General features: G+C 46.0%; 1 protein-coding gene across 1 annotated transcript in view; it reads right to left on the bottom strand.

The window, feature by feature from the left end:
* Positions 1-15,184, bottom strand: part of DDX17 (DEAD-box helicase 17) — a 182,741-nt gene that overhangs the window by 133,045 nt on the left and 34,512 nt on the right. The window contains exons 2-4 of the mRNA XM_063940483.1: positions 2,573-2,702; positions 1,691-1,787; positions 1,445-1,578 (exon numbers count right to left, since the gene is read on the bottom strand). Coding sequence (XP_063796553.1) covers positions 1,445-1,578; positions 1,691-1,787; positions 2,573-2,702 — 361 coding nt within the window. The remainder of the gene's footprint in view (positions 1-1,444; positions 1,579-1,690; positions 1,788-2,572; positions 2,703-15,184) is intronic.

Below are 15,184 nucleotides of genomic sequence, written 5' to 3'. Positions count from 1 at the left end.
CTAATGTAGACTCTGAAGCACATGCTTCACATAGGGAGGAGTCATCTGTGCGAGCCTTTTTGTTACACTTTTCGCACAGACAAATAATTTTTGTGACGCCTTGTTCGCTGGTCCCTTGCCTGCCGTGGTGATGGACAGAGTGGAGACACATACAATTCCCATGAGCACTCAATACAACAGAGAGCGTGAGAGAGAGATATCAGAAGGATAGAGAGATATATTTGCACTACTCCCCTATTCTAAACTCCCTCAGCCACCAGCTTGTATTTTGTTGTGCAGGTTTTCAGCAGCTTGTAGCAATCTGCATCTGTCTCTGCTAACAGTGTGGATTCCTGAGAAGAACCATTGTTGCGAACACATGAACTGCCTGGCTGAGAAAAGCGCCCTTTTTGTGATTGACAGGTTAAACCCCGCCCCCTTGCCCAGGCACCCATCTCAACCAGGTCTAACGCCATTTTGAATGGGTGCCTGACCAAAGTAACAGGTCTTTGTTGCACTTAATATATAAAATGTGCTCTGTTATGAACCCTGCTGTCCTACCGCAGTATTCTGGCTGTAAGTCCCCCATTTCCTGCAGTGCACCTCTAGTGGGCGACTTTGCAGGCTGTAGCTAGATTACGCTGCCGTGTTGTGTGCGGTCAGCGCGTCAGTGAAGTGAAACCACACCGCTGCTATCAGTGACACTGGTAGGTTGGTCTCTGTTAGCGCGGTGAAGGAGGAGAGAGGCGGCACTGTGCTGGACACTGCCACGTTGTGTGCGGTCAGCGCAGCAGTAAAGACAATACCGCTGCCACGGCTGCTGGTGGAGGATGCGGCCGCCGCATATCTGTACAGGGAGGATGTACTCAACGGACCGTTGCAGCCTCAGTAAGGTGCGGCTTTTGTTTTAGGGACAAACAGTGTGCAGCGTAACGCTGCTAGTGTCTGACCTGGACCCCACTTCTGTAGTTAAGTGGCGAAGGACCAAGAACTTTAAGAGTAAAAAGAAAAAAAAAAAGAAGAGGAAGATGCAACTGAGCAGGAGCTCAGTCAGCAGTGAACGACTCCCTCGGCACAAATTCAAAACTGAGGGATGATGGGGGATAGAGGGGGAGGAGCCTGTTTCATTTCTTAGATTATTTAAAGTGCCAGCTCCGTGTCAGCAACCATCATCACCCCCCAGTCATGAAATTGTGCCAGTGTCCCCTAGCGGCTGACAGACAAAGTAAAAGCATTCTCCTATTTAAAAGGAGTTAGCCAAAATCGCTTGCACACTTAGTCAAAATCGCTGGTAAAGATAGCCAAAAATCTCCTACTGTCAGTTCAGGTAAAATCGCTCCGTGTGTACGGACATTAATACTCTAACCCTAAAGGGCAGAATGAGCAATTTGGTTATTTCAAGCCATCAAATTCTATGGTTCTATGTAACTTCATTAAGTTTTTAGGAATAATTAATGTTACATACTGCAAGTGTTTTGCCAGATCCTGTCTGTGCAATGCCCACCATGTCCCGACCACTCAAGGCAAGAGGGAAGCCCTGGCACTGGATGGGTGTAGGTTCCTTGAATCGCTGATCCAGAAGAACATCCATTACATACTCTGCAGTTTCAAAACAAACATTACATATAAAAAAAATGTTACTGGAACTTTCTTGATTTAAATAAAATGTAAACACAAAAAGAATCATTACAATGCAGACAAAGCAACTTACGAGGAAAATTGGCCTGTAGGAAAGTATACACAGGTTTTGGACAGTTCAATCCTCGAACAGTAATTTCTTTCTTTCTCTTTAATTCTTCTACTTCATGCTATGCAAAGACAGCGAAAATAGGCACAGATTTACAGAGACCAATTTGCAATTAGTGCATGAAAGTATTAGATAGTGGGCATACAATTTTACACTGCAAATTTCAAAGCAAATTCTTAATTTTCATTGCAAATTAAGCTTGTAAGTTATAAGCCAACTGTAATGCCATAAATATAATCAAGTGCAATGTAGGGTATTTGTGCCATAGGGGATGGTGGGGGGCATGCAAACTCCAGCAATATAACCTTCATACTACCCAAAAAAAAACGCATAACAGTAAATTCAATTAGATACAAATTACTTGCGCACGCGAGAAGTGCAGCTATATGATGCAATTACGTTACCTCCAGACAGATTTTTATTTGCAGCTACAGAGGGCTGCATACAAAGATCCACGAGTCTGAAGCAAGTTTGGGCTAAAAGGGAGGAGTGCTACAGTGTCCTTATTATGGGTTTCCATGTCGTTACAACGCCAACTCGACCACCTCACGGCTTTAAATAGACCACATTTTAGGCTACAATAAGTATGGGTTGTGGAACACGAGCGTCTTCAGCACATTTACCTGAACGTTATACAAATAAGTATTTCTTACATTGAGCAACTTGTAAGCTTTTTTTTTCCCACTTACAAATCTTTAAAATGGTTAAGCATTATTCCCGTTTAGATTGTTTAACACATTTCTTCTTCAGGGAAATGTTTAAATGGAGTTTTACAACAACTGTATCCCTGAACCCCACAAAAGCATATTTATTGTTAGATCATAGGTCAAATCTGCAATCATTTACCATCATCATGCGAGCTACTTCAGGATGCTCTGCGTAAAAGTTTTTCTCAAATTTTGGAAGTTCATTCAAGTCCCAACGCTTCTTACGGAGTCGTTCCCCTGGGTTACCAAACTTTGGAAAGCGATTGCCACTGGAATTAAATAACCAAAAATAAATATTATATACAAAATAATGATGAAAGTGCAGAAATGTAAAGTGAACCTCTTTCTTGAGAAAACTTAAGCTACTTTCTCTACATCTGCTCTATTATTTCCTACTAATATTCTAACGAACACCCCTTTCAGAAATTAGCCTAAAACCCGGGGTTTTGCACGTAAATGTGCATCGGATCTGGCTTATGTCTGAGAAGGTCTGATGTTGGTTGACAATCTTGATGACCCCGTTCACGCCTAAAAGAAGTTCATTGGCCAGGTACAGTAGCGCTTGGAGATCACAACATCTCCAAACGCCGACTGAAATCTGGAAGACCAGGGTCCGGTGTGAATGGTGACAAACGAGGAATAACCTGGGTTGTCACCCATGTGTAAAAGGGGTAGCCCCAGCTTCAACCTCCTGCTCTGTGTTCCAGGTACAAGCTGGGTTGAAGCCGGAGTTGTGTGTCTGAAAGGAGTATAAGTGAATAGTTAGAACAGGTTCACAGTCTGGCTATATAGCAGAAACTGTTCAAGAGGACATATTTAAATGGAGTAAAAGGTTAGTGTAGTATATATCATAATAAATGCATTTTTTTTTTGTCTCTCATAAGTATTACAAGTGACCTAGTAAACGTAACTGCTATATATTCAGCTCTCCTATCCCTTATGGACATTCAGTATTGTTTAGTGAGGAGGCCTTTGGTTAGTGAAACATAATGGGTAATGCAGTCACTAACATGCAAGTCTAGCCACAAAATACTAATACTAGAGTGATAATAAACATGGCAATACTATTCTCTCTACCTATCCTCATTCAAAAAAAGTCATAATTGATGGACTGAGATTCATTTCTCCACAGGACGTCCCTACTTTGCAATTTATATACTGTGATTGTTCATATGTATGCTGCAGTGAACCGCTGTGTGTGAAGAAATTCAGAGCATTCCAAGATTGTGTCAGTTAAGTATAAAATCGACAAACTTAAAGGCCAATTCTGATTTGTGAATAAAGTAAAGGTGTGTATACAGTGAGATCCTTGCTATACCCGATTTTGATTATGCGATTTCCCTTGAACTACCCCAGAGCCCAGATTTTGTCTATCTGTATTTCCGATTTTGTCTATGTCTGATTCTGACTAAGTGCCAATTTTGACTATACTTTGTACTAGATAGTACACTATATAGTCAAGACTGACTTGCCTGCACAATCTAGCCTTGCGATGCCGACCCCACGAGGGTGCGCATCGGTATCAAATCTGTATCACAAGCTGCCTAATTTACCTTGAGATATGCACCAACTTTCCTTAAGATTTTGACTACATAGTCAAAATCTTACAGATTTTCTCACCGTGTGTACACACCTTAAGAAAGAGCAGAACTTTTGCATCTGGGAAAAGACATGTTGCACTGCAGGTGAGGCAGATTTAAAATGTGCAGAAAGATGTGGGAGGGATGTATCCAAACTCAAGTCTATACGCAGTGTTAAATACCCCCAAAGTCTCCAGTTTCCCTCTAGATTGTGACAGAAATAAAGCTGCCCAGTATGTTTGGGCTACATGCAAAATCAGCCAGTATTTACCCTGCATGCAAACACATGTATTTGTGCCCCTTGCATTGTAACATGGTTTGTCCAGGTGCACAGTTATTTGCTCGTTCTTACTTTATTCCCAAATCAGAACCAGGTCCTTAATGGGGTGCCATAGTATGGATCAGATGAGAGGTTCTTAAGCAGTAGTCAGCTTGCCAATAAATTGCTTACTTTGTTGAAAATTAACTGCAAATATCCTTTGGAGTCGATTCAATTCTCCGACAGTTGAATAGCGCCGGGAATTTGCTCCCGTCGCTATTCAATTCAGTTCAAGTTAAGTCGACGAATGCCCGTTCTCCCGGACTTAACAGGTTGATTTGTCGTTAGAATGGGCATTCTCTGACTTAACTCCCTGCCGCGAGGCTGATTCCCGACAGATTCAGACTCATGCTGGCCGCACGTCAGCACTTTTGTCGGATTTCATCTCACATCCCCCGGGGGTGAAAGAAGAATTCCTGACAATTGAGTGTCACTTGGCGCTGTATTGAAGCGTTACTGGAGCTAATTCCCGGCACTATTCAACTGTCAGAGAATTTAATCAACCCCTTTGTCTCCTTAAAAATAGATGCTTTGAGGTATACTAAATTGCTGTTGGTCGACTGCACTCTATTCAATGTCGGGCCAAACCTGACAGGTTTGGCCTGTTCCCAACAGTGTCAATCCAACTTTTTAAAAAAAGTCAGATTGACATTGTCGGAAACTGGGCTAAAACCTGTCGGGTTAGGCCTCACTTCCGAAAATACACTTGGCTTGGTGGCTGAAGCTGAAGTCAGGAATTCCAACATGTCGGAATACACACTTGTCGGAAAAAATGACGCTGGATTGAATAGGTCGGAACCCCTTCCGACCTATTCCTGTCGGAAACTGCTGTCTTCCCGACAAGACGGCAGTTTCCGACTAACTGAATATACCCCATTATATCCCTTTCTGACCAGAACAATTTTCAGTTTCACACTTTGCTGGTTTAATTGGCAGTTACTTTTTTCCTCTCTCTTTAGGGCCAATTTAAATAAGTGTGATGCAGCGTGCACATCGTTCCTAGCCGAATCAAGTTGATATTACTTTTTTGGGACAAATGGCTGTTTTGTTTGTAGCACCAAAATTAATCTCTCTTACATATGTGTTCTTACGTCCTTGCAGCAGTCACGCTAAAAGGCCCTTCAAGCCGCACCATGCCGTGGCGGGCCTTGGTAGTGGCGAGCGCCTTTTTTTGCATTTTCCGCCTGTAAAAATGCGTCTTAGTAATGTGGCTGAATCTACATCCAAAATGCCACATTACAGTGTTTTCCAGGAAAATACTGTAGCCTAGCATTTTGTATACAAATACATTTTCAGTCACACACAAAATATAGGCATGCTACTTATTTTAATCAGCAGAAGCTACTCATGCATCCTACTGAAATGCAATTAAGACGCATTCTCACAGGAAAAACAAAAAGACGCTCGGCACTAACGCGTTATGTGTAACGCGATTTGTAGCGCATGGAGCAAAGATGTAAGAGGACACATCCGTAAATGACTACTAAATAATGGAACCAAATTATAAATGACCACACCCTCCCTTGACTAGAGAAATTAAACACACTACAAGGTAAACCAGAGGAATGCCGTGGAATTAATAATAATAATAATAATCTGTAGGTTCCATGTGACTACTGAATAAAATGTATTATTTACGATGTGGCAAGTGTTTTGTCATAATTTGAATTCTGCGATGAACAAAATTGCAAATTCCACCAGAGAAACGTGGATCACACTGGGACGGATGTGGAGTTACATGCAATTTATAGCACTTAAAGCCGAGTCACTGACCACAGGTTTCAAGCCGCAGGCTAGACACGGGTTATTGCCATGCCATCATCTCCAAGTACCAATTAACCAGTTCTCCGTACATGGTCAACAGACCCAGGTTGAATGACCCGTTCACACTGGGGGTAATTCCGAGCTGATCGCAGCATCAAATTTGTTAGCAGTTGGGCAAAACCATTTGCACTGCAGGTGTGGCAAATGTAACATGTGCAGAGTGTTAGATTTGGGCGGGGTGTGTTCAAACTGAAATCTAAATTGCAGTGTAAAAATAAAGCAGCCAGTATTTACCCTGCACAGAAACAAAATAACCCACCCAAATCTAACTCTCTCTGCAAATGTTATATCTGCCCCCCTGCAGTGCACATGGTTTTACCCAACTGCTAACAAATTTGATGCTGCGATTAACTCGGAATTACCCCCACTGCCCCATAACTCATGTATGACCAATATAGTTATACCGGAGTTATGAGGCCGATGACCATGCCCGGTTGCTAACCTGGTTGGATTCCCGGGTCACTCGAGCCAAGTGTTTTTTTTAGGGACCCTTTCATACCGAGCCACAGCCCGGGTTAACCCAGCAATAACCAGGGTCGAATTGGCGGTGTTAAAGGGGTATCAGTTATGCAGAGAAATCTGCACAAAAGAGCACACATTCTGGCGATTCAACTGATTGCATTCACACCAAGGCAAGGATTCGAAAAAGTGTGTAGACACAACTATAGATGGAATCCCATCACAATGTTTACAATCCCTTTTTGAACATACTATTGGGGATATTCAATTGTTTGAAAACTCAGTTGGGTGTCTTTTTTGGCATGTGAAATGTCGACATTCTGAGGATGTGACGATTAAAATAAGGATTTTTATTTACTTACCGTAAAATCTCTTTCTCTGATTCCATCTGGGGGACGCTGCGACGTTACTTGTGGGTTAGAGGTGTGTGGTTGTGGAGTTTGGCACAGAACTATTAAAACCTAAATCCTCCCCCTCTAACCCCTCCCATCTCCTTCCTGCCTAGCCAGCACCTCAGTTAACGTTTAGCCAAGCCAAAGGAGATAGACCGAAAAAAATTAACTGGTTAAACCAGACAAACATATGGGAGGGATCGCAGCGTGCCCCAGATGGAATCAGAGAAAGAGATTTTACGGTAAGTAAACAAAAATCCCTATTTCTCTTTCATCCATCTGGGGGACGCTGCACCGTTACTTGTGGGATTTCCCAAAGCAAGCTAATGAAAGGAGGGAGAAGTAGACGGCATAGCCGTCCGTAACATTTGACGCCCAACAGAGGCAGTCTCCAAACCGAAAGTATGAAAACGGTAAAACTTTTTAAACGTATGCACAGACGACCAGGTCGTCGCCCTACACAGCTGCTCAATAGATGCACCCCCGCGAGCAGCCCAAGAAGCTCCAACTCGAATGAGCTGGAATTGAGTCAGGAACTGAAACATCAGAAGACTGTTTGATGGCCGAAGTCACCCAACGAGCCACTGTGTTCTTGGAAGCCGGCCAATCTCGTTTGGACGCATCAATTAAAAGCCAACAATGCATCCGTACGACAGATATGATCCGTACGAGATAATTAAACCCGTAAGGCCCTAAGCATATCTAAGAGAGCCAAATGGGAATCCTCCCCGGAAGGAGAAGGAGTAAACGCTGGAAGGACAATGTCCTGATTTAGATGAAACGCTGACACAACTTTCGGAAGGAAGGAAGGTTTTGTTCGCAGAACCACCCGGTCATCATGAAACATCAACAAGGGTAGTCTGCAAAAAAAAAAAAAAAAAAAGGAGAGAGCTGCCAATTGAGATACTCGTCTTGCGGAGGCAATTGCCAATAGGAAGACAACTTTTGAACGTTAGATACCGCTATTCTACAGATTCCAAAGGATCAAATGGAGACTTCTGAAGAGCCGTAAGGACTAAGTTAAATTCCCATAGAGGAACCGGAGGAACAAAAGTTGGCTGAATCCGAAGAACTCCCTGAAGGAACGTCTGAACTTCTGGAATGATAGCTTTGAAAAAGAACCGACAAGGCAGAAACTTGACCCTCCAGTGAAGAAAGTCTCAGACCCTCCCGAAGGAAGGATAACAGACGAGGGACTCTAAACAAATCCGGTGTTAAACCACGCTTTTCACACCAAGCAATGTAAATACGCCACTCTGTGGTAAATTCCATAAGTCACCGGCTTTCTAGCCTAAATCATCGTTTACACAACAGAGCAAGAAAAACCTCTTTTCCCTTAAAAAGTTGGATTCAAGAACCAAGCCGTCAAAGCCAGCCGACCAAACCTGGGTGGTGACATGGTCCCTGAATCAGAAGATCTGGACGCAGAGGGAGTCTGAATGGCTCCTCGACGACCATATTGCGCAGAAGAGTGTGCCACTGTCAGCGTGGCCAATCTGGGGCCACCAGAATGATAGGAAGACCGTCTCTCTGAAGCAGACGTGGAATCAATGGCAATGGTTGAAACACATATCCCAGTTGAAAGTGCCACGGCGCTGACAGTGCATCGATTAGAACTGCTGGAGGGTCCCGAGTACGTGACCCGTAGAGAGGAAGTTTGTTGTTGAGGCGAGACGCCATCCGATCTACATCGGGCATCCCCCACCGGGCTACTAGAGTCAGAAACACCTCCTGGTGAAGCTCCCACTCTCCCGGAAGCACCGTGTGACGGCTTAAGAAACCGCTTCCCAGTTCTCGATTCCTGGAATGTGAATCGCGGATATGGTCGGAACCCAATGTTCCGCCCATGTGAGAATCTTAGCGACTTTCATGGCGGAGTAGCCTCGAGTGCCTCCTTGCTTGTTTATGTAAGCCACTGCCGTGACGTTGTCGGACTGAATCCGCACTGGATGACCCTGAACCATGGTTTGAATCCGAAGTAGTGCCCACCGGATTGTCCTCAACTGTGAGATGTTGATCTGCAACTTTGACTGTTGACTGGTCCAGAGCCCTGGAAAGTGATGAGTCTGAAACACCGCCCCCCAACCTCTGAGGCTGGCGTCTGTAGTGACCATCACCCAAAACCAAACAACTTTGGTCAAATTGGAACTGTGAAGCCACCAGCTACGCGACTGACGATTCTGTATAGACAAGCGGACCAGCTGTAATTCGAAATGAGGCCCTGTCAGAGTCCAACAGTTGAGAACCTGAGCCTGAAGGGGTCGAGCATGAAACTTGGCATATGGAACTGCCTCGAAGGTTGCCACCATCTTGCCTAACACCTGCATGCATCGGAGAACCGAAACCACCGATAAATGCAGCCGTGCTCGAATTCTGGACTGTATGTCCTGAATCTTGTCCTGAGGAAGAACCACTTTCTGGTTGTTGGCGTCGAATAAAATGTCCCAGAAACATCATTTTCTGGGAAGGAAGCAAAGACTACTTCAGACAATTTATTATTCATCCGAATGACTGTAGAGTCTCTATTGTGAAACGCAAGTTCTTGTGAAGAATCAACTCTGACGGGGTCTTGATCAACAGATCATCCAAATATATAGTCATGTTGACTCCCTGACACTGCAAAACTGCCACCACATGGCCCACCACATGGCCCATGTCCTTTGTGAATACCCGAGGAGCCGTGGATAGACCAAAGGGAAGAGCCTGAAACTGAAAATGTCAAGGCCGACTGCGAATCTCAGAAGAGATTGATGGCCCGTCCAAATAGAAACAAGCAGATAGGCGTCTTATGTCTAATGAGGCCAAATATCACCCTGGTTCCATGGCGACGATAATCGAGCGGATGGATTCCATCTTGAACTTTTGTGTTGAAATGAACCGTCCAGTTTGTCCACGAGTAAAATCCCCGACCTCTCTGCTGAGCGGGAACTAGAAGAATTACTTCATTTCGTAAAAGAGTGGCTGTTGCATGACGGAGAGCTCGACGTCTGGAGGGACCGCTTGGAAGAGGAGTGATGAACACACGATATGGGACTGGTTCCTCGAGATCTAACAGATATCCTCTGGATATGACCTCCGTCACCCACCGATCTGGTTTCGACAGGAGCCACACTTCTTTGAACTGTAGTAACCGAGCCCCAACCGTCACTGATCCCTCCGGAGATCCTGAACCGTCATGCAGTAGGTTTGTCGGCAGGTGTACTTCTACCTCTGAATGCCTCTCTTCGTGGGTATCTGGAAAAAGCACGAAAGGAATGGAAACTACCTTTGCCCTGTATACGAAAGGACCGAAACCTTGTAGTATTCGGTTTCGGAGGAGCAACTGGAAGAAAGGGCTCTTGCCCTCCTGTAGTATCTGAAATAATCTTCTTTGATTCCGATCCAAAGAGAACTCACCTTTAAAGGGTACCGTCGACAAGGTCTGTTTGGAGTCAAAATCGGCATTCCAAACCCGAAGCCAGAGACCGTCTTGCTGTCACGGTCAAGGCAGAAATACGGGATTGTAGAATCAACCAAGGCCTTACCCACATAAGTAAGAGTCTCCGAAATCTGTTCTGCTAATTGAATGTCCGATGGATCGTCAGACTGCATTCCAGATATGACCGGTGCTAGTCAGTCATCCGCGGCCTTGAGGACCCAAGCGCCAGCTAGAATTGTGATAAAGAAAACAGATTTAGGCATTGTATCAATCTTCCTATCTGTAGGATCTTTCAACGTCACAGACTGTATAGAAGAAATAACCGTAGCTCCTGCTAAATGTGAAATGGGAGCGTCTACCTTTGGGGCTGTTTCCCAAAATCTCATATCCTCCTCTGTAAAAGGATATAGAAATTTTAATTTCTTAGGGGCTTGGAAACGGGAATCCGGCTTAAGCCAGGGCTCCTTTAAAATATCCCTGTTATTAAGAGTCTGAAGGATGGTGTCTATCTAACACCTGAGCTAGTAGAAAAATCATCTTCCCAGACTGAAACCTCGTCCCACTCTGGGTCTATTTCCCCATCCTCCAGCGGGAATGACTCCAACTCCTCCCCCAGAAAGTTATAGCGGGCAACGTCTGTGTCGGTTTTTGTTTTTGTTATTTTTTTTTTGGGGGGGGGGGGGGGGGAGTTTGTAGCAGAAGAACTGCCGGCAGAGTTTACAAACTTGTTTAGGGATTGAGTTAAATCAGCAAGACATCTGCCCAGATTTTGAGTCCACACCGGATGTTCCTGGCCCTAGAAGACAGTCTGATCCACGGAACCTCCCTGTTGGTCCACCACAAATGCACCAGAGCATGAAACACAGAGGGTATCCGCGTCCGCCCATAATCCGTCTTGCCCATAATCTGAGCCCACAGAGGCTCCACCCGAGTCTGACCGGACTTAGTCACCGATCTAGACTGACGCAATTCAGAAATGGCATCTACCATGTTCTTAGCCCATGGAGGTATAGACTGATCTGTGGAACCTCCCTTGAACAAGAAAAATAAACCAATCTTTAATAGGACTATAAATGCACTATAAATCCCCTATAACAGTGACCTAGCAGTGAACCCACAATGCTAGTAACACCAAAGGGGATGACTTATCAGCTAGAGAAATAAAAACCCACAAATATACTTGCAGTTAGCTGATCCCCATTTGAGAAGACAGTGAGAAATACTGCTGCTTCTTATAGAAACTTCCCCTGAAAATAGCTGTAGTCTCCGTGTTGAGTAGCACAGCGTCCCCTGGTCAGTAGTAGGAGAAGATGGCGCCCAGAGCCCTCTGTACGCTGGAGGGGAGCACACGAGCGGGCAGAGCAGGGCGGGAAGCTGTCCCTGTACAATTATGTAATAGCCGCGGCTGCTTACAGGGAGAGACTACTAACAGGAATTCAGTCTCTCCCGCGCGCCGCTATACAGAGCGGCTTGTACGGCAACTGAATGTAAGCCCCGGGGAGTGCGACACCACTCTCCCGGCCCCTGAGCAGTAACACTACCACAGCCCCTGACAGTAAACCCCCAAATAAAGTTGACTGTCCAGCCCCGGAACGAGGCCAGTGTTGGAGGAGAGGAGGTGGAAGGGGGAGGGGGCGCGCGCGGGCGGTAGTAGTGTATAGGGAGGCTGTGATAAAAGTACAAATATAGAAATAGTAATAGAGCGGACAGCCCAATACTGTCAGTGACAGATTGTGGCTGTGTACCTTGACGCATCCTGTGTAGAGTAGAACGAGGCCCCAGTGACCGGAGTGTGGTGGCCTCCAGCGGCAGCGCAGAGTGGAACAAAACTAACTGAATCCACTCCAGCAGTACCTGCCACCTGTAAACAGGGACTAGGTACTTCAGAAAAAGTCTAAAAATAATAAAAACCTCACTATCTAAGGAGAAAGAAAAGAACCGTGTCTGTACTCCACAGGCACAAAACCAAGACTGAGGTGATGGCTAGGCAGGAAGGAGATGGGAGGGGTTAGAGGGGGGAGGAGATAGGTTTTAATTGTTCTGTGACAAACTCCACAACCACACACCTCTAACCCACAAGTAACGTTGCAGCGTCCCCTAGATGGATGAAAGAGAAAATATGATTTTACTCACCGGTAAATCTATTTCTCTGACATCCTAAGTGGATGCTGGGGACTCCGTAAGGACCATGGGGAATAGACGGGCTCCGCAGGAGACTGGGCACTCTAAGAAAGAATTAGGACTACTGGTGTGCACTGGCTCCTCCCTCTATGCCCCTCCTCCAGACCTCAGTTAAGGAAACTGTGCCCGGAAGAGCTGACATTACAAGGAAAGGATTTTGGAATCCAGGGTAAGACTCATACCAGCCACACCAATCACACCGTATAACTTGTGATAACATACCCAGTTAACAGTATGAACAACAGAGCATCAAACAAACGGATGCCAACATAACCCTTTATTAAGCAATAACTATATACAAGTAGTGCAGAAGAAGTCCGCACTTGGGACGGGCGCCCAGCATCCACTACGGACTACGAGAAATAAATTTACCGGTGAGTAAAATCTTATTTTCTCTAACGTCCTAGTGGATGCTGGGGACTCCGTAAGGACCATGGGGATTATACCAAAGCTCCCAAACGGGCAGGAGAGTGCGGATGACTCTGCAGCACCGAATGGGCAAACACAAGGTGCTCCTCAGCCAGGGTATCAAACTCGTAGAATTTTGTAAAAGTGTTTGAACCCGACCAAGTAGCAGCTTGGCAAAGCTGTAATGCCGAGACCCCTCGGGCAGCCGCCCAAGAAGAACCCACCTTCCTTGTGGAATGGGCTTTTACTGATTTTGGATGTGGCAATCCAGCCGCAGAATGAGCCTGCTGAATCGTGTTACAGATCCAGTGAGCAATAGTTTGCTTTGAAGCAGGAGCACCCAGCTTGTTGGATGCATACAGGATAAACAGAGAGTCAGTTTTCCTGACTCCAGCCGTTCTTGCTACATAAATCTTCAAAGCCCTGACTACATCAAGTAACTTGGAATCCTCCAAGTCACGAGTAGCCGCAGGCACCGCAATAGGTTGGGTCAAATGAAAAGATGACACCACCTTCGGCAGAAATTGCGGACGAGTCCGTAATTCTGCCCTGTCCATATGGAAAACCAGATAGGGGCTTTACCATGACAAAGCCGCCAATTCTGACACACGCCTAGCCGAAGCTAAGGCCAATAGCATGACCACTTTCCACGTGAGATACTTTAGCTCCACGGTCTTAAGTGGTTCAAACCAGTGGGATTTCAGGAAACCCAACACCACGTTGAGATCCCAAGGTGCCACTGGTGGCACAAAAGGGGGCTGAATATGCAGCACTCCCTTAACAAACGTCTGAACCTCAGGAAGTGAAGCTAGTTCCTTTTGAAAGAAAATGGATAGGGCCGAAATCTGGACCTTTATGGACCCTAATTTTAAGCCCATAGTCACTCCTGACTGTAGGAAGTGCAGGAACCGGCCCAGCTGGAATTCCTCTGTAGGGGCCTTCCTGGCCTCACACCAAGCAACATATTTTCGCCATATACGGTGATAATGTTTTGCCGTCATGTCCTTCCTAGCCTTTATCAGCGTAGGAATAACTTCATCCGGAATGCCTTTTTCCGCTAAGATCCGGCGTTCAACCGCCATGCCGTCAAACGCAGCCGTGGTAAGTCTTGAAACCGACAGGGCCCCTGTTGCAACAGATCCTGTCTGAGAGGCAGAGGCCATGGGTCCTCTGTGAGCATTTTTTGCAGTTCCGGGTACCAAGACCTTCTTGGCCAATCCGGAACAATGAGTATTGTTCTCACTCCTCTTTTTCTTACGATTCTCAGCACCTTGGGTATGAGAGGAAGATGAGGAAAACACATAGACCGACTGGAACACCCACGGTGTTACTAGTGCGTCCACAGCTATCGCCTGAGGGTCTCTTGACCTGGCGCAATACCGTTGTAGCTTTTTGTTGAGGCGGGATGCCATCATGTCCACCTGTGGCAGTTCCCATCGATTTGTAATCTGTGTGAAGACTTCTTGATGAAGTCCCCACTCTCCCGAGTGGAGGTCGTGCCTGCTGAGGAAGTCTGCTTCACAGTTGTCCACTCCCGGAATGAACACTGCTGACAGTGCTTGCACGTGATTCTCTGGTGGCTTCCGCCATCGCCACCATGCTTCTTGTGCAGCCCTGGTAGTTTACATGAGCCACTGCGGTGATGTTGTCTGACTGAATCAGCACCGGTTGGTTGCGAAGCAGAGGCTCCGCTTGACTCAGGGCGTTGTATATGGCCCTTAGTTCCAGGATATTGATGTGCAGACAAGTCTCCTGACTTGACCACAGCCCTTGGAAGTTTCTTCCCTGAGTGACTGCCCCCCATCCTCGGAGGCTTGCATCCGTGGTCACCAGGACCCAGTCCTGTATGTCGAACCTGCGGCCCTCGAGAAGGTGAGCACTCTGCAGCCACCACAGAAGAGACACCCTGGCCCTGGGGGATAGGGTGATCAGCCGATGCATCTGAAGATGCGATCCGGACCACTTGTCCAACAGGTCCCACTGAAAATTCCTCGCATGGAACCTGCCGAAGGGAATGGCTTCGTATGACGCCACCATCTTTCCCAGGACTCGCGTGCATTGATGCACCGACACCTGTTTTGGTTTTAAGAGGTCTCTGACCAGAGTCACGAGCTCCTGAGCCTTCTCCGCCGGGAGAAACACCTTCTTCTGGTCCGTGTCCAGAATCATG

Source organism: Pseudophryne corroboree, chromosome 9, assembly GCF_028390025.1.
Source record: "Pseudophryne corroboree isolate aPseCor3 chromosome 9, aPseCor3.hap2, whole genome shotgun sequence".
In the NCBI taxonomy this organism is placed as follows: domain Eukaryota; kingdom Metazoa; phylum Chordata; class Amphibia; order Anura; family Myobatrachidae; genus Pseudophryne; species Pseudophryne corroboree.
Note: the sequence above shows the minus strand (reverse complement) of the source record. Positions and strands in the feature narration are given on the sequence as shown.